General features: G+C 39.7%; 2 protein-coding genes across 2 annotated transcripts; both read right to left on the bottom strand.

Annotated features, from left to right (window-relative positions):
- Positions 1-2,671: 2,671 nt before the first annotated feature.
- LOC149019282 (uncharacterized) lies at positions 2,672-3,919 on the bottom strand. Its single transcript, XM_089154077.1, has one exon. The coding sequence runs from the start codon at positions 3,917-3,919 to the stop codon at positions 2,672-2,674; it is 1,248 nt and encodes a 415-aa protein (XP_089010203.1).
- A 2,525-nt stretch (positions 3,920-6,444) lies between these two features.
- Positions 6,445-19,446, bottom strand: LOC149019281 (uncharacterized). The gene is made up of 4 exons (XM_089153318.1): positions 19,312-19,446; positions 10,450-12,128; positions 10,228-10,346; positions 6,445-10,132 (listed from the first exon to the last, which is right to left on the bottom strand). The coding sequence occupies exons 2-4, from the start codon at positions 11,288-11,290 to the stop codon at positions 9,596-9,598; spliced, it is 1,497 nt and encodes a 498-aa protein (XP_089009444.1). The 5' UTR covers positions 11,291-12,128; positions 19,312-19,446; the 3' UTR covers positions 6,445-9,595.
- Positions 19,447-20,109: the final 663 nt, after the last annotated feature.

Below are 20,109 nucleotides of genomic sequence, written 5' to 3'. Positions count from 1 at the left end.
AGACCGGGATGAACCCGTGTGGATCTTAAAAAAGATAGTTATTGATAGAATTTTCTCTGATTGGTGGAGTTCCATGACCGATCAATCGGTTTTCCCGAAGCTGAGTCTTTCAACCGGTATGCTCCTGGTCTTGTTTCCTTGTCTACCAGGTAAGGTCCCTCCCACGTTGGAGTCAATTTCCCTTGATTCCTTGGATCTGAAGCTCCCGTTCTTCTTAGCACCAGATCTCCCGATCGGTACCTTCGACTTTTGACCCGAGAGTTGTAGTGCTAAGCCACTCTTTTTTGGTACAACTGATTCCTTTGTTGTGCCCTTGTTCGGACTTCTTGCAAAAGGTCTAAGTTCTCCCTTAGGCCCTGGTCGTTCTGACTTCCATTAAAAATGTCGTATCGTAACGACCCAGCCAACACTTCTACGGGGGCTAAGGCTTCAGTTCCATAAGCCAGGCAGAATGGAGGTTTCTCCAGTCGGGGTTCGTAAGTGGTCCTGTACGACCACAGAACACTCAGGAGCTCCTCAACCCACTGTGCCCGATTATCCTCCAGTCTCTTCTTGATCCCGTCTAGGAGTATTCTGTTGGTGACTTCTACTTGCCCATTACTCTTAGGGTAGGCAACTGAGGCGAACCGATGTTCTATGTGGTACCGCTTACAGAAGGATTTAAATCCTGCTCCTTCAAACTGTTTTCCATTGTCTGTTACCAGGATCAGAGGTATATAACTTTTTCTTCGAAAAACTTTTCCATCTGTTTTTCTATAATGGAAGATAAAAGTTCAGCCTCGACCCATTTTGTGAAGTAGTCTATGGCAACCACCAAGTACTCCCGACTTTTCAGAGCTTTCGATAATTTTCCAACTAAGTCCATTCCCCACATTGCGAATGGTGTCAGGCTTGAGACAGGCATCATGGGAACTGCTGGTACTTTCGGAACGTTGGCATGCTTTTGACATTGTTCACATTTGCGAACATACTCGATAGCGTCTTTTTGCACGGTAGGCCAGAATATGCCCGAGCGCAATACCTTTTGTGCTAACGCCTTTCCACCCATATGCGAGCCGCAAATGCCCTCGTGAATTTCTGCTAAAGCATAGCATGCTCGGGAAGGTCCAACACATCTCAAGAGAGGTTCAGTGAATGACCTTCTATATAGTTGGTCTCCAATGATGGTGAACCGAGCCACCTGGTTTCTGATTATTTTGGCTTCTTTTGGGTCATTCGGGAGGACATCATCCCGAATGTATTGAACCAAAGGTGTTGTCCAGTCGGGCTTGTTACTGATTTCAAAAGTTTCTATCTCCTAGATACTCGGGCTGCTTAATTCTTCAATATAAACTGTCAAGTCCAAATTTTTGTAATTTGCCAAGGATAGCCGGGAGAGTTCATCTGCCTTTTCATTCTCCTTCCTGGGTATCTGTCGGTGAGTTACCCGATCGAAGTAGACCTGGAACTGCTCAACATTGACTAAATACTTAGCCATTCCCTCGTCCTTTGCACTGTATTCTCCCTTGATTTGGTTGACAACTAGTTGGGAATCACTTCTCACTTCTAATTCCCGAACCCTGAATGCTCGGGCTACACGTAAGCCTGCTATGACAGCTTCGCACTCGGCTTCATTATTTGAAGCCTGGAAATTGAATTTTATAGCATAGCTAATTGTGAAGTCCTCGGGGCTCTTGGAGGGTCAAACTGCTCCCGATCCTGAAACACTAATTGAGCCATCAGCGTGCAGGATCCACAAGTTTGATGTTTCAGTAGAGGCTGTTTGATTCTCCCTTTGTGGTAGGGTGCTTTCTACAATGAAATCAGCCAGTACTTGAGCTTTTATGGCCGTTCTCGGTTTGAACTCGATCTGGTATTCACTGAGCTCCACTGCCCACCCGACCATTCTCCCGGCTACATCCATTCTTTGAAGTATCCTTTTTAGCGGGAAGTTGGTTGGGACTATTATCGGATGTGCTTGTAAATAAGGCCTCAGCTTCCGTGATGCCATGAGAAGTGTTAAAGCCTGCTTGTCAACATCCGGGTACCTTGTTTCAGCATCGATGAGTACATGACTCACATAATAGACCGGGTTCTGGTTCGTTTCCCCTTTTACAAGTACAACACTAACTACAGTTAGTGATATAGCTAGGTAAATTGTGAGTGTTTCCCAGTTCTTGGTCGGGCTAAAGCGGTGTTGTCCCGAGTGATGTTTTCAATTGTTCAAATGCCTGTTGGCATTCCTCCGTCCAAGTGATTGCTCCCGAGTTGGATGTAGTTTTCAAAGCTTTGAAAAAAGAATTGCACTTTTCTCCGGCTCGGGAAATAAACCGGTTCAATGCGGCTACCCTTCCTGTCAAGCATTGGATTTCCTTTATCGTGACAGGTGGTGCCATCTCGATCAACGCCTGAATCTTCTCCGGGTTGGCTTATATTCCCCTTTAGGAAACCATGAACCCGAGGAACTTCCCTGATGAAACCCCAAACACACATTTTTCAGGGTTCAAGCGCATTTGGTATGTTCTCAGTACATCGAATGTTTCTTCCATGTCTGCCAAATGCTTTGCCTGAACCAGACTCTTCACGAGCATATCATCGATGTAAACTTCCATGTTCTTCCTGATCTGTCGTTGAAAAATTTTGTTTACTGTTCTCTGATAAGTGGCCCCTGCATTTTTTAGACCAAAAGGCATCACTGGTAGTAGTAGCTCTCCCGATCCGTCATGAATGAGTTATGCCTCTCATCATCCCGACTCATCAAGATCTGGTTGTATCCAGAATATGCGTCCATAAAGCTGAGGACTTCATGCTCAGCAGTTGCATCAATCAGAAGGTCAATCCTTGAGAGAGGATAACAGTCTTTTGGGCATGCCTTGTTTAAGTCTGTGTAGTCGGTATACATTCTCCATTTTCCATTCACCTTTTTGACCATGACTACGTTGGCCAGCCAGGTTGGACATTCAATCGATTTTATGAAACCCGATTTCTCCAACTTTTCTACCTCGACCCTGATTGCTTCATGCTTTTCTATTACGAAGTTTCTTCGCCTTTGGATAACCGGGGTAGCATCCTTTTGTATCCAGAGTTTATGCTCTGCTACCCTCCTGTCTATCCCGGGCATGTCACTTGCCGACCATGCAAAGATATCTGCATTATCACATAAGAACTGAATAAATTCTTTTTTTAAGTTTTCTGGTTGCTCCGAACCGATAAACGTTCCTCTGTCGGGAAGAGATTGACTTAGTTGTATTCTTTCCAGTTTTTTTACTAGCTCAGCTCGCTGCATGTTATCTTCGTCCCGGTCGTCTCGGACTTCAACATTCAGAGCGGTTCCCGAACTTTCTAGCCTACGTTTTTCCTTCAAGTAATTGGTGTAGCATTGTCGGGACGTTGATTGATCCAAACAACATTCTCCTACTCCGGCCTCAGTCGGGAACTTTAATTTCATGTGCCTAGGGGATACGACTGCCTCAAGTGCATTGAGTGTTGGGCGTCCTAGGATCACATTGTACGCTGACAAATCCTTTACAACCATAAAGTTGACTCGAACCAGCGTGTCTCGGGGTGACTTCCCGATCTTGAGATCCAAATGGATCGTTCCTTCAGCCACTGTGGAGGATCCTGCAAAACCATATAATGGAGTTGATGAAGGGGTTAGTAAATCATCAACCAATTTCAGCCTTTTGAAAGCCTCGTATGAAACCAGGTCAACGGATGAGCCCATGTCAACCAGTACTCGGTGAACCTCCCGATTAGCTATTTTGACTTTGATGATGATCGCATCATCATGCGGTGCTACAACCCCTTTCAAATCCTTGTCTGTAAAGGTTATGGGTTCCGGGCATGCTGGATTTTGCCTCTTTTTGGGCAGGTGAACAGCTCCCACAAACCGGGCTTTTAGCTTTGCCTTTCGGACTGATTCCACGATAGGGCCTCCCATGATTACGTACACGGGTGATTCTTCCCGATCCTCTTTCTCCTTTCCCTTGTCCGCCGTTTTAGCGGCTTCCTTCGGACTTGGTGATCGGGCTCTCTTTTTTGAATCTGGTGAGTAAGTGCGGGACTTTCCCGAGTCCCTTACATACTGACCAAGTTTGCCTTGTTGGATCAGTTTCTTAATTTCTTATTTCAGAATCCGACAACCATCCGTATGATGGCCGTAATCCTTGTGGAAACGACAATATTTTGTCATATCCCGATCTTTCGGTAGTGAACGTAACTTCCCGGGCCACCTCAAAGATTTCTTGTCCCGGATGTTCATCAGGATCTCTGATGGCTTTGCGTTGAGGGGGGTGTGATTCACTCGAACCGGATCACGCTTCCATTTTCCTTTCGATCCCTAACTCCTACCGTTGGGTGAACTTTTATCCACATCTCGATCTGATCTCCTGTCCCGATCGGCTTTTACCCGAGCGTTTATAACTTCATAAACGCTGGCTTGCTTCTGGCATTTGCGTAACAGTGTCCCGTATGTTTTGGGTTTATCTGTTAGCAAAACTTCCAGAAGTCTTTGATGAGTGATGCCACTCCAAAGTGCACTGTACGCAACTTGATCATCAAGATCCTCGATCTCAATGGCAACCTCGTCGAATCGTTTCAGATAATCCCGAATGGATTCGCTTCTTCCTTGTCGTATGGCAAATAGGCCATCAGACGTCTTCTTATTCCCAATTGCGCTTCGGAACCGAGCTATGAACTTTCGAGCAAGCTCCCGGAAGTTGTTAATGGATCCGGGTTGCAAGCTACTGAACCATTTAATAGCTGGCCCTTTAAGTGAAGCCGGGAACGTTCTGCAGAGCAATTCGTCCTCCCGACCAAGCACGGTCATTACTGATTTAAAGTAACTTATATGCTCTTTCGGGTTCGTCTTTCCCTCGAACGGGGTGAATGTGGGCATGATGAAATTTCGTGGAAGAGGCATGTTCATAATCTCATCCGAGAAAGGTTCTCGGTCAACCATGTCTAGATCCTCATCGTGGTCTCGATCTTCCAGTTTTCGCTCGACCTCCGCTACTCGTCTTCGGAGTCAATTTTGCCTTGCTTTATCTTCGTCAGATTCAACAGGTTCCTCCCTCCGATGGTGAGTAGTCGCTTCTTCTCTTCGGGAATGTACCCGGGACATTGATGTTCTCGAACGTGAAGGCTGAGGTTGGCTTTCCCCTTGGTGCTCGACCTCCTCCCGACGACTCCTTTGGGGCAGAGATCCCGTCTTGGATGGTACCGAAATACCATCCAAGGCACTTATTCTTGTTCCGTTAGGAGTCGTCTGGCGAGTGTTTCGTTCAGGACGAGTTTCTTTTTGTTCCCGAGTTTGTCTAACTCTCAGGATACGCCTTGCTTGTCGGGAGCTTCTCACTGTCTGGAAGGCTTTCATCAACCTTCCCGCCTGAGTGTTGCGTCTTGGTCCTTGTTTGACTCCAATTTGATGGACCAAATTACGCAACACACCTTGCATCTCGAGCATCCCCTTTCTGATTTCATCTACATCTGCTATAGTAGCATTGCCCTGGGGACCCTTTGAAGTTCCTTCACCATTTGGATCTTCAAGAACTAGGTTGTCCTGGAGTATTTCTTGCTCTACTCCGGTTGAAGGGTCAACCCCCTCCTCAAGGATTGTTCGATCATCCCCGGTGTTTTCTTGTCAGGAACGTCCAATAGCTCGTCTTACCATGACTTCAGAGTTTTGTCGTTCCCACAGACGGCGCCAAACTGATGCGGATCAATTATACTTTTGGATCCGACTGAGCCTCCTCTAGTATCCGGGACGATGAGTCCTGCAAGAAAGGTTAGATGCGGGCCAACTTGTGTGCTGGGCAGCCGCCTCCGATAGCAAAGTCAGACAACGAATAGAGTGAGGTCTCGTGCAAAAGCTACACAAGATTATACTCAGAGTGTATTGGATGCTTACCGAAGGGGTATGTCTGTGCTTTTATATTGTAAGTGTTACCTTTTATGTATTTGGTAAGTTTGCCCAACAAGGGCCGTTATTTCTCCTGAGATCACGCCTTCCCGCTATTGGTTCCAGCACAATCGTTGACGGAGTTGACTTTCTCAATAGGGAATGACTGCCTTATTTGTTGAGCGTGATGCGTACCTTGATCGACTCAATCGGTTATGTCCCGATTGGGTGTGGAGCCCCACCCGGGTGTAACCCGATGACATAGAAAAAATGTGTTAACGAGATGGCCCGGCTGGACTTGATGACCTGTTTGGGTTATACCCGGTTGGGTATAAAACTTCCATATCAATCAGTAAATATGGTTGTGCACATGATTATCAAACAATTACAATCAACTTTTATTTTCCCTCTCTTTATTAAATATAGAGATGATTAGATCTTAATATTATATTAGAAAATTGCATAATGATCGAGAAAATCACTTGACTTGAGTCAAATTTTGAAAAACCTAGTCAAAGGGCTTTTGGTCCAGGTTAGGGTAAAAAGTGACGGGCTCTATCCAGATATCATCCAAGTAAAATAAGACTCAGTATTTTATCTCTTGTACTGATAAACTTAACAAGTTTACTCATTTTCTCAAGAATCATTTTGCTGGTTCACTTAGACTATGTTGGGAAAAAAACCTTATTATAAAACAATAGGAATCCCTCAACTCTTTTACTCCATTCTCTTGTTCAATAGTATAACCTCAAATGCATTGATATTTAAGTATTCCTTTATTTTTTTCAGGTTTTTTTCCAAATTTATCAGAATTTGTAGTAATTTATATATATTTATTATATCAAAAGGGTGACTACCTTTTACAAGTGGAGGAAAATTCAAGACAGTGAAACCCACATCCGACTAAGCCAAACCCAAATCTAGCTCAGTCAACTTCTAAGAATCTAGTTACAAGCTCTAAGAAGGTATTGGAATGATCCCATTGAGATTGCACCTCCAATGTTTCAAATACTATCAGGTGTACATGCAGTTTTTAAAATGAAAATTTTGGATGTATAAAATGAACATAACACTAGTTGACTATTTGAAATTTGGATGAATTCTAGCAACATCTATGGTGAAAAAGATACAAGTAAATAAAAAATAATAATAATAAATGCTTTTGAATTTTGCAGTGAGGAAATGATGGTAAAACCATCAAAATCACAAGTGTTTTAGCTTGAAAGTTTGATCATGACTTATACCAAGAGAACTTCTTCTCATGATAGATGATACTAATGATAAACTACCTTTCAATTGGTAGAGCTAGAGAGGTTCAGAGGTGCTAAGGAATGGTAATGTGAAGGGGCATGACCCTTGTGTACCATGGGGGTACACGTGGGTCATGCACATGCTCATTGATCCCTCCTTTCCTAGTTTATATCTATTTCAGTTTATTTCCTTTTTCTTCTTGTTGCTTGGGTGTCAAGCACGATTTGTTTCTATTTTTAGTACTTGTAACCAGATTTGAAGATCTTTCTAATCTGGAAAATTTTATATAATATAATACATTGCTTGAGGGGGAGAGTTGCATAAGAGTTGCATCTTATGAAACTCCCCATTCCCTCCTCCATCTCTTATTCTCCACCACTTTTTCTGTCTTCTCTTCTGTTATTGTTTTCAAATGACTTTTAATCGCATGGCATCAGAGCATTGAAGAGATCCTTCTCAACCCAGAATCAAGATTTCACTGGCTGCTAGTTTGAGACTTGAAAGTCTTCTACAACTCCCTGCTACTTTACTTGCTGCAGCAACCTGCTGCTGTTGCTGCTACTTAATTACTCGAATGAGATCAGACTAAGTTCTACATGAAGGTTTAACATTCAAAGTCTGATTCATTGCTCTAACTACCTACAGTTACTGTTTCTATGGAGGATTCTTTGTTCCCCCAAAACCTGATTACAAATTGTCTTGGTTCCACCCATCCAATGACGCTGGTCTTTTGAGGACAAATTCCTTTCCTAGAAGACAGACCCGATCCAAAAATTGTTGGATTCTCTAGGTTTGACCATCTCCAACAAGTACAGTAGTATGTTAGTGGTGATGCCCTGTTTTACTGGTTATTTTTGCTATTGCAGCTTGATCTCCAGGTGATAACATTCTATCTCTGACTATGAATCTCTGTTGGAGTTTTCTTTCCTTCATTAGTGCAGCTCTTGCATGCCTCTTCTTGCTGGTTCTACTGCACTTTGGGTTCAAGAATTTCTCTCCCTATGTTTTTGGGATTTGATGTTGGCTGTTGTGTGCCTCTTGTGAAAATTTTCTACTACTCAGCTCTGGCTGATCCTGAACCCCCACTTGATTTACTTAGGGGGGTTGTATGGTAACATTTTTGTTCAACCTTTCTGTTCTTTTTTCCTGTTTTTAGCTAGGGCACCGTTTTCCTATTTCTGTGCATTTTTCCTGTCTCTAGGTCTCTTGAATCATGGCAATCACACAAGGGAAAAAGGCGTTTCTGTAACAAAAAGAAAGTGAAAAATTGTATAGTTCACATGAAGTAGAAACATCTTTTATAAAACCAAAGGAAAAAAATTACATTCATAACAAATCACATAAAAGGTGATTAACAGTATAAACTCATTAAACATAAGTTCTTGTCCTAATGTCAAGATTAATCAGAGGGTGGATCAAGTGTGGAAAGAACAATCTCCCTCATGTGTGCTGAAGCAACAATCATGGCTTCTCTCCATTGTGGGTCAGATAGTATCCTTCTCAGTGCCTTCTTGAGTGTCTCAGGATCTACTAGATACTCTTTAAGCACCTTCATGGCCCTTGCTATACTATAGTCTGGACCTCATCTTGCTGCAGTAAACTGAGTCGCATAACTCTCTTTTCTTGCCTAACACAAACATACAAAGGCCTTGATGGCTGATGACAATCCACTTGTTCTTTTTTTTGTCTTCTTTGTATTCAGAGTTTTATTATGCCTTCCAGTAGACAAGTGGACTGGATTAGGTGTCTGAATAAGAATCGCCTCATATTCAAAGAGACCTTTAATTCAGCAAAAGAAATCAAATAAATTTCCAGGAGGCATTATCATGGTTGCCAAGGCGGCAAAGCATTTGGGGCTCCACCTAGGCGATTAGGCGACAAAGTGGCTCCTAGGCCGCAATAAGGCGATCAAAGCGATTGGATCAAAATTTTTAATACAACTCCTTTTTACTATAAGAACAAACATTCAACAATCACATTCATACAAAAACAAAAATAGCATTCAAGAATCACAATTATGAAAAATCCAAAAAAAGAACACAAACATAATTTCATCTCATCAAGCATCATAACAATGACTTGTACTATATCAGTAATTAGTGTGAAAATGAAAGTAGTAATTTTACATTCTTACTTACCTCTATGACAGTGTGATGCCAAATAAGTGTCTTTTGCATAGATCCTACGAGCATTCAACAAATGACCTCACTCCTCATTTGACCCTGTCAGTCTATACTCAACACTAAAGTTAATATAATCCAAAAGTAATAAGTAAGCAAAATAAACTAAACTAAAAATGCCAAAAGTTAGTAACTAGTAACCTTTAGACTTAATACTTAAAAGTCTTTAACAACCAAATACTTAATAAAGAAAGAAAAGTCAAAAACACAAGTCCATGCTAACTTCCATGTTCCAAAAGAAAATGCTAATTGTTCAGTTCACAAATCACAACTTCAATAAGAAACTTCAATTCCAATCCCACAAAGCCAAATCATCATCTTCTTCCGCCACTTGCAGTCTTGCAGGATTCTTTGGTTGCATGCCATAGTCATCCTCAACATCAAGATCATCATGCACATCTGGCATCACTTGTTGATCTTGTTCTTCGTCATCTGAAGACTGCTCATCCCTAACCATATTCCTATTAGTACTACGCCGTTGATAGATTTTAAGGTTAGGTGCAGGTTGTGCATTTGCAGCCACTCCACTAGTTGACCCTTCTTGTCTCCTTAGTCTGGTATGCCCTTGGAATGAAGAACCTGCTCCACTTGCCATTGATACTGTTCTCCAAGTGAGGTCATCCTCAGAGTGAACTAATTCATCATCAGATTGACCAGTCATCCACTCACTGGTCCAATCTAACTCGTCAAGAATCAATGGATTATAATTTCTACTTTGTTCCCTCTTTTCTTGGTACCTTCTTTGGAGACGCAGGTTAAATTGAATGTAAGCAAGATCATTTAAACGCTGATGCTCTAAGCGGTTCCTCTTCTTGGTGTGAATCTGAAAAATAATAAACAAATGATAATATAAATATTTTAAGTCTATTTCTTTTATAAAATTATAAAATAAAAAAATATTAGTTTTGAAGTACTTACAAAGTCAAATGTACTCCAATTGCGCTCATAACCAGAAGATGAGCAACAAAGTCCAAGTAAACGCATTGCAATGCTTTTAAGTTCAGGAGTAGAGGTTCCATGTAATTGCCACCAATCCACTATAATATATTTAAGGAACAAATTTACAAAGGTTATATATAAAAATCAACAACTAAACATATAAATTAAAATGTGAGAAATTAAAAAAACATAAGTACTTACTAGGAGACATTTTTTCCCTTTGTCTAATAGCCATCTCATGCCCAAAATTCAATTTAAGTTTAATATAGGCAAGTGTCTGATCAATGATCTTATCTTGCAAGGCTACATCAGGCACCAACTTGACAATAACATCTCTGTAGGCATCATATGCTCTATCCTTCAAAGGGGGATAGAGATTGAGACCTGTACTTGAACTAGATTCTTCATCCAATTGACAAACCTTAAAGAACTTGTCTGGATTTAGGAAAAATGAGGCTAAGTATATAGGCCTCTCCATTTGATCTGTCCAATGCCTCTCAATGATCTTGATGATCTTCTTCCATTTTCTTTCTACCCCCTTAAAATTTGTTATGATGCTCTTCTTTGCATGTTCCATTGCTGAATATAACTCAGGCATTGCAGGCCTCTCATTACCTTGTACTATCCTTAACACTTGAAGAAGAGGTAATGATGCCCTTAAGCAATCTTGCAGGCCATTCCAAAATTGTACAGCAATGATGATTTCGACAACTTGCTTCCCTGCTTCTGTCTGTGAGAACTTAGAAGAATCCCACTCTTCACAAAGGAATAGTTTCCTCAAAGCGTCCTTATGCTTCAATAGGCTCTGCAGCGTCAAAAACGAAGATGCAAATCTGGTGGCACAGGGCCTAACTAAATCTGCTCCTCCTGTCTTTACCCTCATAGCATCAAGTACACGAGCATGCCTATAAATGAAGCTTGTAATTTTTCTTGCCTTTACAATGATGGACTTGTATGACTTTATATTCCCCATCTCCTCCATCATAAGATTTATGCAATGAGCTGCACATGGAGTCCAGAACAATTTCTTTCTCTTCTCCATCAACAATCTACAAGCAGCAGCATAGTTGGCAGCATTATCTGTTACCACTTGGATGACATTCTACTCCCCAATTTCTTCCACCTTACTATCAAGTAGCTGAAATAAGAAATTAGCATCATGTCTTTCACTGGATGCATCAACAAACCCTAAGAAAAAACTCCCTTCTGAACAGTTGACAAGAAAACTTATCAAATGCCTTCCTTCCGTATCTGTCCATCCATCAGACATTAGAGTGCAGCCATACATCCTCCAATAAGTCTGATATTGCTTCTTCAAATCATCAATTTTTTCCTTCTCGGACTTCAATAGGGGAACTCTAAAATCATGATATGAAGGGGGCTTGAAACCTGGCCCATATTGCCCAATTGACTCAACCAACACCTCGAAACTTCGCGCCTTGAATGCATTGAAGGGAATACCGCCTTCATAAGCCCAGGTAGCAATTAGAGCTCGGACTTTATTTTTTTCATCCTCGGATCTCATGCGGTTCTCCATGGTTGTTTGATAAGGCCCTTTTAAGTGCCTCTGTGCAACTACATCCTCTGGACTCAGCCTTGCATAAACATCCATAGGACCCCTTGCTTGACTTAATTTTTTCGAAATGACAAGTTTTTTTTTTTTTTTTGAAGCTGTCCCTGAGCTTGGAAATTCAGGTGAACCTGAGGCCCCGCGAGATCAGACTCCAAAGGTGTAGTTGTACCCTCTTCAAGCTCTTCTTCTTTATCCACATTTTCACCATCAGCTGAGTCATCTAAACTTATAGTTCTCGTCCTCTTATTTTTCTGTAGTGCTGCTCTCATCTCCTCTACAATTGCTGAAGTGGTTTTTGTGCATTTGCCTATAATCATCACGACTAGTTAGATTAAGACATGATTCCATTCCAAGGTCCAATATACTAAGAAACCATGCACTCAATTCAATATTCTTGCCCAAAACCAAAAAAAAAAATTCAATATACAAACCTAACTGTTAAATTATACTGCAGAACATCCATAGTTATGAATTGAAATGCATCCTTGGTTGTGAATATAACAAATTTGAAAGTATGGAAAATGAACCTATCCTGCTTAAGATGTTCTTCCCACTTCCTTTAGGGATGATGAAAAAGAATTTTTCAATGCATACAGGTTCTAATATCTCAATTAAGTCTCCATCCTTGGAGACACAAGAGAGAGGGTGTAGATAAGGAGTGGGGGAAGAAAAGGTATTCAGTTGCAGGTGACACATTGATAGTGCTGTAACAAGCAGCAACAATAGTGGAAGTACTGGAAACATTGGAAACAGAAATAGCAGCAGCAGCAGCAGAAGGTATTTATTATGGTCCAAAAGCACAGGGGAATAATATGATTATCAACATTTGATTTCAAAAAATTATGATTTTTCTTGACTGAAAGAACAGTGAACCTTTTTAAAACACATGCTTGGCTATATATACAGCTATTTATTATATTCTAAACGCACAGAGTAGTACCTGTCTTAATCTATTTCCTATGAAGGATAAATATGACTTGTACACCTGTTTATTCAATTCTCCTGACTGTTGCATGCTATGGCAGGATGAAGAGCCAACAAACTTTGAAATACAGGAAACTAATGATGACCAACTGAATCCTGTTGAGGAACTTCCCTAGGTGATCTTTAATTGCTAATAAAGAATGTTATCACTAGCAAGAACTGGATACAGTATGGCCCTCTTATACTGGTGGCTAATTTGGGAGACTATAATTTCATCGAATAAACCAGAGCTGGCAAATACTGCAGAAGTTGCATCAGCCCAACAACAACAAAAGGCACAAGATGTGGAGGATCAGAATCAGAGGGAGGTGGAGCTAAAAGAGCACCAGCACACTGGATCACCGTTGAATAGGTTTCTGAAGGGGCCCAAGTGCACAAGGGACAGTCATCCAAAAACCATCATAATTTTACAACAAAAAAAAAAGGGAGTGAATACAAGATATTATCTTCAAACAGAATAAGTCATTAATTTAAAGCAGAATATCAACATAGATGAACTAAACTTCACTAATCAATTCTAATGTAGGCATTAACATAACACAGGTTGGCAGCATCCACTGAATCCTTTACAATTACTTTGGTCCTTGCATTGTCCATGACTCCTGCATCCCCAAGTCCACCACCCTTTCCACATCCATCTCTAAAAGAACTTGATCTCCCCCCCCCCCCTCCCCTCCAAGTCTCATACTGGTTTACACCTCTCTCTCTCTCTCTCTCTTCCCCCCCCCCCCTTCCTTCAACCCTTCCCCAAGATACAACCGTATGGCTCCCATCCACCTCATGCGCCACCAGAAAACCAGCCTATACCTCTGTCAAATTATTCCTTGGTCCCACTTGGTGTGGTTCAAAGTTCACAGCCACCATCACTCAACTCTCAAGAGATTTCTCAACCTTTAACGCCCCATCCAGGATTTCCTTATCCACAACCATATTCATGCCAAGCCTAACTGCACTCTGCTGGAATGGTACTACAGATGTAGACCGCCTCACCTTCTCATGTCCCTTCTCTCGCTCCCTTTGGCAAAAAGCCTTGTCTTCCATTTGACCCCCCTCGAAGCTCTCTTACAAGTATGCTTAAGATTGGCAATGGATTTTGAGATCCTTCCCTCACTCCTCCATTTGTGAATTCACTGGTAAAATGGTTTTCGGAGTGGTTGTCCTCACATACGATGAGATAGAAACCTTAGGAAATGGACCTCCAATTTCAAATCTTTGTACTTGATTTGAAAAGCCATCTACTTGATGTCTCTTTTAAGCTGCAGTTGCTTCCCCATCCCCTTGCTTTGGACACACCAAGAAACAGACCCATTGTGAAATCCCCCACGACACTTTTTTGGAAAATCCATGTTGTAGGTCCAAAAACTCGGAGTGTAGGAAGAAGGCAACTATGGGTCATCTAGATAAAGACCATAGGATTGGAATCCGAACCAATGAAAGTAGATGGAGATGATGCTGAGTTGGGAGTTCTATCAAAGTTTGGAAGGAGATCTAACTCGGACGTCAACAAATTTGGTAGATGGATCATGTTTTCTGTGATGTCATGTGTGTAAGGTCCTGAAAATCAGGCAAGACCTTTTTGTAGTACAGAATAGGAACTAAGGTAGAGCAAGGGCTTTCAAGGCCTTGATTCGACTTCTTAAACAAAAGTTCCAGGGGCTGGTCGATTGGCCTGGTTCAATGAAAAAATGGCAAAATTGAAATTTTAGTTTTTAAATCCCTATTTAATGTGTTTTCATTCTAAAATGTGTCATTATGATCCAAAGTCGTCAAAGAATGTCGAGATTGTCAGAGAACTAATTGAGAAGGTGGAGGACAGTGTGGAAGTCATCCAAAACAGTTTTTGATCAACGATTTAGTTTTTTTGAAGGTTAGTATTCATCTTCATCTTTGTAATTAATTTCTATGATTAATTTCTCCTACTATCTAGACCTAGTTGAAGGCTTCTAGTTATTGTATCAACCTAATCCTTCTGCCCTTTTTACTCTAAAGTGAATCTCCATTCACTTTAGCTTATCCATGAATCTTCCAGACCGATTTCGGAGAAGACCTAATATAGGATTTGTTAGGTTTTCATTCATTTTGCTTTGTTTGATGTCTAAACTATGATAGATCATGTTCTAGTATTATTTCAAAAAAAAATTGGTAATTTTGGAGTAGTTTAGAACCCAATCAGGAAGCCTTATGTCAATCCGAGTCAATTTTGTATGTACTCGTATGCCTCAAGCAACCACCCCGACCAACCACTCTATGCAAGTTGGTCTTTTGTTTCCCTTATCAATATAGGACATTTAGGGTTATTTCTAACTTTGAAGTTTGAACCAACGTGTTAATAAGACTTTTTGGGAAGCATGAACATATTCTTTGACGTACTTTTCAAAGTCGCAAATCAATAGCAAGGTGAAGACATTCACTTGCACATAACCATTGTTACTTTCTTAGTTGAGATGAAACTTATATACTATTATACATGTTGTTGCTTTAGGATTTAAGAATGATGTTAATGATTCTAAAATTACATAATATATGTAGTTTGTTATTGATATTGATGTATGGATCAACATGTGACATTATGGACTTAAATTGATTATAAATTGGGAATGTGATTGAACCTTTTACTACTTTGTAGAAAGTGAATGTATGTTGTGATTGTGGACCGGGGAATATCTATTTGGGTGTTTCTGGCTTGAGACATCAGCGGAGGTGGTATAAAACGCTATCCTTTAATGCCCCAAGCACTATTCACGATTATTGGTTGCCATGATTAGGGACTCTAGAGGAGTTTGGTTAGGTACCCGGTCATATCACACCCTATCGGCATGAGTATTGATGCCGAGTGACCCATGGCAAGTGTTTGGGGTGGTGGGTGCTCAATACCGATAACCAACTCGTGAGAGGAGGACACAACCACATTGTGGTGGTTATTCATTGGTAGGGCTGCATATAATAGGTTTGGGCTCATGGGCGCTCAAGACCGGTAACCAACCTGTTCGAGAATATGAAAACTTTCCGCCCATTATATGTGGATGATCAATAGGGTTAAGAGGAGGCGTAGTCCGAGTTGGTTGCAACCATAGGATACGTTGACTCTAATAGGGGAGGATACTGAACCGAGAGTGTGAAATACATGAGGGGAGGTATCTGAACCTATGTTAATATGAATGAGTAATTGGCTTTCATTCAGCTAGGTATAACCCTGACACGCATCAGTACTCATACCAACAATGTGGTGAGAGAGTGGAGTTCTAAACCCAGCCATGGTGATAGTCCAGGAGAGATGCCTTGACTCCTTACTCGGTGAGAGATCAAAGTGACGAGAACTACCCACAGGAGGCTGGTGTTCTATCTTAATATTTGCTTGCCATGTAAAGACTAGAATCAGTTAGAGTATAGTTGCATTGTTGCATTCCACTTCATATCATGTTACACTATATGATGTTTAGATTTAAACGGTGATTATGGTTGTATGTTTGTGAACTCCTCATTGAGTTCTTTTAAGCTCACCCTTCGAGAAATTTATTGTTTTTAGATGACTATGCAGGTAAATAAGAAATCTCAGGGCACGAGTTTGGAGACTTTTTCCTATAATTATACAATTGAGGAAACAATGGGAACTGGCTGTGACACGTGGTATGATCCAAATGCCAGTGTGGAGTACTATTATGGTCCAGATCAATAACGATAGAAAACGCCCTGTTTGCTGGTGGGAATATGAGCTAGACATCCTAAGTTGCAAATGTACAAACGTTTGGAGAAGAAGGCAAAAACATTTGAAGATGTAGGAATTTTGACTTAGCTTATTCTTTTCATATTTAATATTTTAGTTTTGTCATCACTTCCACACTCTAATTTGGTTTTAAGATCCTTGTTAATTGATATATTTTTTTATTAATAACATTGATTTATTCTTGCTCATGATTGGTCTATTGTGTGGAATAGTTGGTGATTGTCTGCAAACCGATCAAGTGAGCTGTGGATCACTCCATTTAGTAATCAAGTGATGGATACCAGCTGGGTGGATGTGATAGAGTGGTATCAAAGCCCAAGATTTCACACAATCCTAACCGCAAAACACAGTAGTAGAGCATCCTACGGTCATAGATTTAGAAATTTTGACTTAGCTTATTTTTTTCAGTTTGAATACTTTAGTTTTGTCATCACTTCTGCACTCTAATTTGGTTTTGAAAGCCTTTTGAGATCCGTATTGCTTGATATATTTCTTCATTAATATTTTTGACATTGATTTATTTTTGCTCATGATTGGTCTATTGTGTGGAATGGTTGGTGATTGTCTAAGACCTGATCACTCCCTCAGGTATTTGGGTGGATGGATATCGACTAGGTGAATGTGACACCCATAATTGTGACCAATCGGTTGAACCACATTGAGGCCGGAGGGGCCATGCCACCCCAAATTTTTTTTTAAATTTGGATTAGTCCTATATTTTTTCCTTGTTTCTCTCACTTCACATATGAAATACCATTATTTGCCCCCCCCCCAAAAAAAAAAAAAAAAAAGTTTAATATAATAATGGTGGGTATATATGCCATTCTTAATCATTATCGGATGGTTACCATTAAACCCCTAGTTGTAAGGAATAAAAGTTAAATCCTAATTAAAAACTAACTCACGATCCATGAATTTCTCCCTATTTATTCTCTCATATTTTCATTCCTATTTATTTTCTCTTGAATCTCCTCTTTTATTTCCTATTTTTTCTCTCTTTTTTATCTCACACGTCTCACAAAACATTAAAGTAGTTAGTAGACATTGTAGTGTTCCTAAATCTTCTCCATAATTATCAGGTATTTACTCTCGTTTTCTCAAATCATTCATCTCTCTATCACTCAGGATTTATATAGTATTCTTTTAAGAAAGCATAATTGAATTTTTCTTTTATTTCGTTGTTCTTTCTTTTTTCTCAAATACAAATAATAAAAATAAAAGTTTAATATAGAAATCATGCGCATTGATTTTATCAAATCTAATCATAATCATTAAATTTTTTTAATCCCTAAACTTTCTCCTAAAATTTCAATTCCTATTAATAGAAATTTAAATCTTGTTTAAAATTTCAGCCATCAAATTTTATTTTTTAATTTTTTTGGATCCAAGGTTCATCGGGCCAACTGGCGCGCCCAAGGACTACATCCTCAAGGGAGCTTTTATATAATTAATATAGGCAGGGCTTCGCCCCTGGCCCCGAGGGGATTCGAACTCTTACCTCCTATGTGGAAGCGTTGGTCTTTTGCCAGCTGAGCCACCCCTCGGGGCCTACTAGCAATTTAAATCTAATCGTAATCATTTAATTTTATTTTTGAATCCCTAAACTTTCGATCTAATAGCAATTTAAATTTTAAGTTTTACTAGTTGGATGTTTAGAATTTCAGCCATTAATATTATTAGATCTAATCATAATCATTGATTTATTTTTTTTACTTAATTTATGGAAATTGATTGTTTTCCCCATATTTAGTTAATAGACTTCAAATCTTCTTCTTTTTTTCCTCCCACAATTTCTTTCCCACATTTTTCTTTTATGATTTTTTAAAGTTTTTCTCCCACAATTTTAGCCCCTATGTTTTATTTAAACACATTTTTTTTATAATTTACTTATATTTGTGTTATCTTTATTTAGTCCTCCTACTAATTTACCTAAATTTTTAATGTGAATCTCACATCTGAATATAATAAAATAGTTTAGATGTGGGACCCATAATGGGTCCAGCATTGGCCCACATAATATATATGGTAAAAAGACATTAGTGCTCGTCCGAAGGAGAAGTGATACAGACTCATCATTCGGTCCTCCAAATGTTCAATCCTAGCTCCACCCATTGTGACCTTGAGTTTAGCTTTCATACTACTTCAATCTATTAGTTAAAGGTTGTCCCCTCAGCCACACTTTCTCCTTCATATATTATTCTCTCCTCCCTTCAGGGTTCTGAGAATAAAAGTGCTTTCATTAAAATAAAAAAAATAAAAAAAAAAGTACAAGAGAAATAGTTAAAACATGATTGGTTTCATTAACTGCCATCACCAAGATTTGTCAAGTGGGATGTCTCAAGAAATGACCTAGTTATCCATTAGTTGCATTGAAGAGATTAACCTTCCGACTGCCCAGAGGCCCAAATTAGTGGTGCTGTTCCATGAAAAGAAAATATCTTCTGTATAATAAGTTTAATCATAAAGGCAAAATTTTGTTCACATAATGTGACTTTTGGTTACATTTTAGTTTTTCAGTGTTCGATGTTTGGGAATGACAGCCAGTTGAGTTGCATCTATAAGAAGTTGGTGATACTCTAATCACTGATCTAAAACAGTAAAACCTAATCTCAGAATCATAGAAACGGGGAGTATAGCGAAAAGAACAATACTATAGCAGGAACAAGGGGAGAAGGAAGGAGAAATCCCTACACGAGGTTTATAAAAAGAAGATTTCGGAAGATAATGCGAACTCCTGCAGACGAAGTAGAGCTATATCCACTGGAGGAAAAGACGAACGAACCTGAATTGGAAGATGTCGACGACATGGCAGATACTCGTAGCTTGTCAAAGCCGTAATGCAGATTCACCTTCGCTTTTAGAGAAAGTGAGCCAGGGGAAGCAGTGAGACGGGAAGCGGAAACGGAACGAAGAGCTAGGAAAGGAGGTCGATTTTAAATTTAAGTAGTTTGTTTTTGGCTTTAAACGAAAAAATAAAATCAGTTTAATTTATTTATTTGTCTTTTCTTTTTTTCCTGAATTTGAAATGTGGTGGGAAAAATTACATATTTTTTTAAATGTTTTTTTACGTTTGTGGGTCCTCTTAGCATAACACAAACTAACGATTGGACAATTTTGGTGGAAAAAATCATCGTTGGTTAAGCTCATCTTGAAATGATCTAAGGGAGACCCACAACCTACACTGGGCCAACCACCCTGTTCAAAATCACCTATCATTAAAAATAGAGCAAATTGCACTGGCATCCCAATATCGAGCCCTAAAGTACTAACACTCCACTTTATGTTTAAAAAGCACAGAAACCCCAAAATTGAATTTTCATTGGATATATTTGTTTAATTTGTTATTGAAAACCTTTCAAACATTGTTTATTATAAGGATACTTTTGAAAATAAAGAATTATTTAACTCTTTTCCGTGATAAATTAATTTGACAAATATATTCAATAAAAATCTAATTTTGGGATGGTGCTTTTTAAACATAAAGTGTGGTGTTAGTGTTTTAAAGCCTCAATTTTGGGGTGCTAGTGGAATTTACTTTTAAAAATATAGAAAAAACAAAGTTTAAAAAATAAAAAATCAT

Source organism: Hakea prostrata, chromosome 4 (assembly GCF_041222555.1).
Source record: "Hakea prostrata isolate BN-2017 chromosome 4, UWA_Hpros_2, whole genome shotgun sequence".
In the NCBI taxonomy this organism is placed as follows: Eukaryota; Viridiplantae; Streptophyta; class Magnoliopsida; order Proteales; family Proteaceae; genus Hakea; species Hakea prostrata.
The sequence above is the reverse complement of the archived record's forward strand: the minus strand, read 5'-3'. Positions and strand labels throughout refer to the sequence as shown.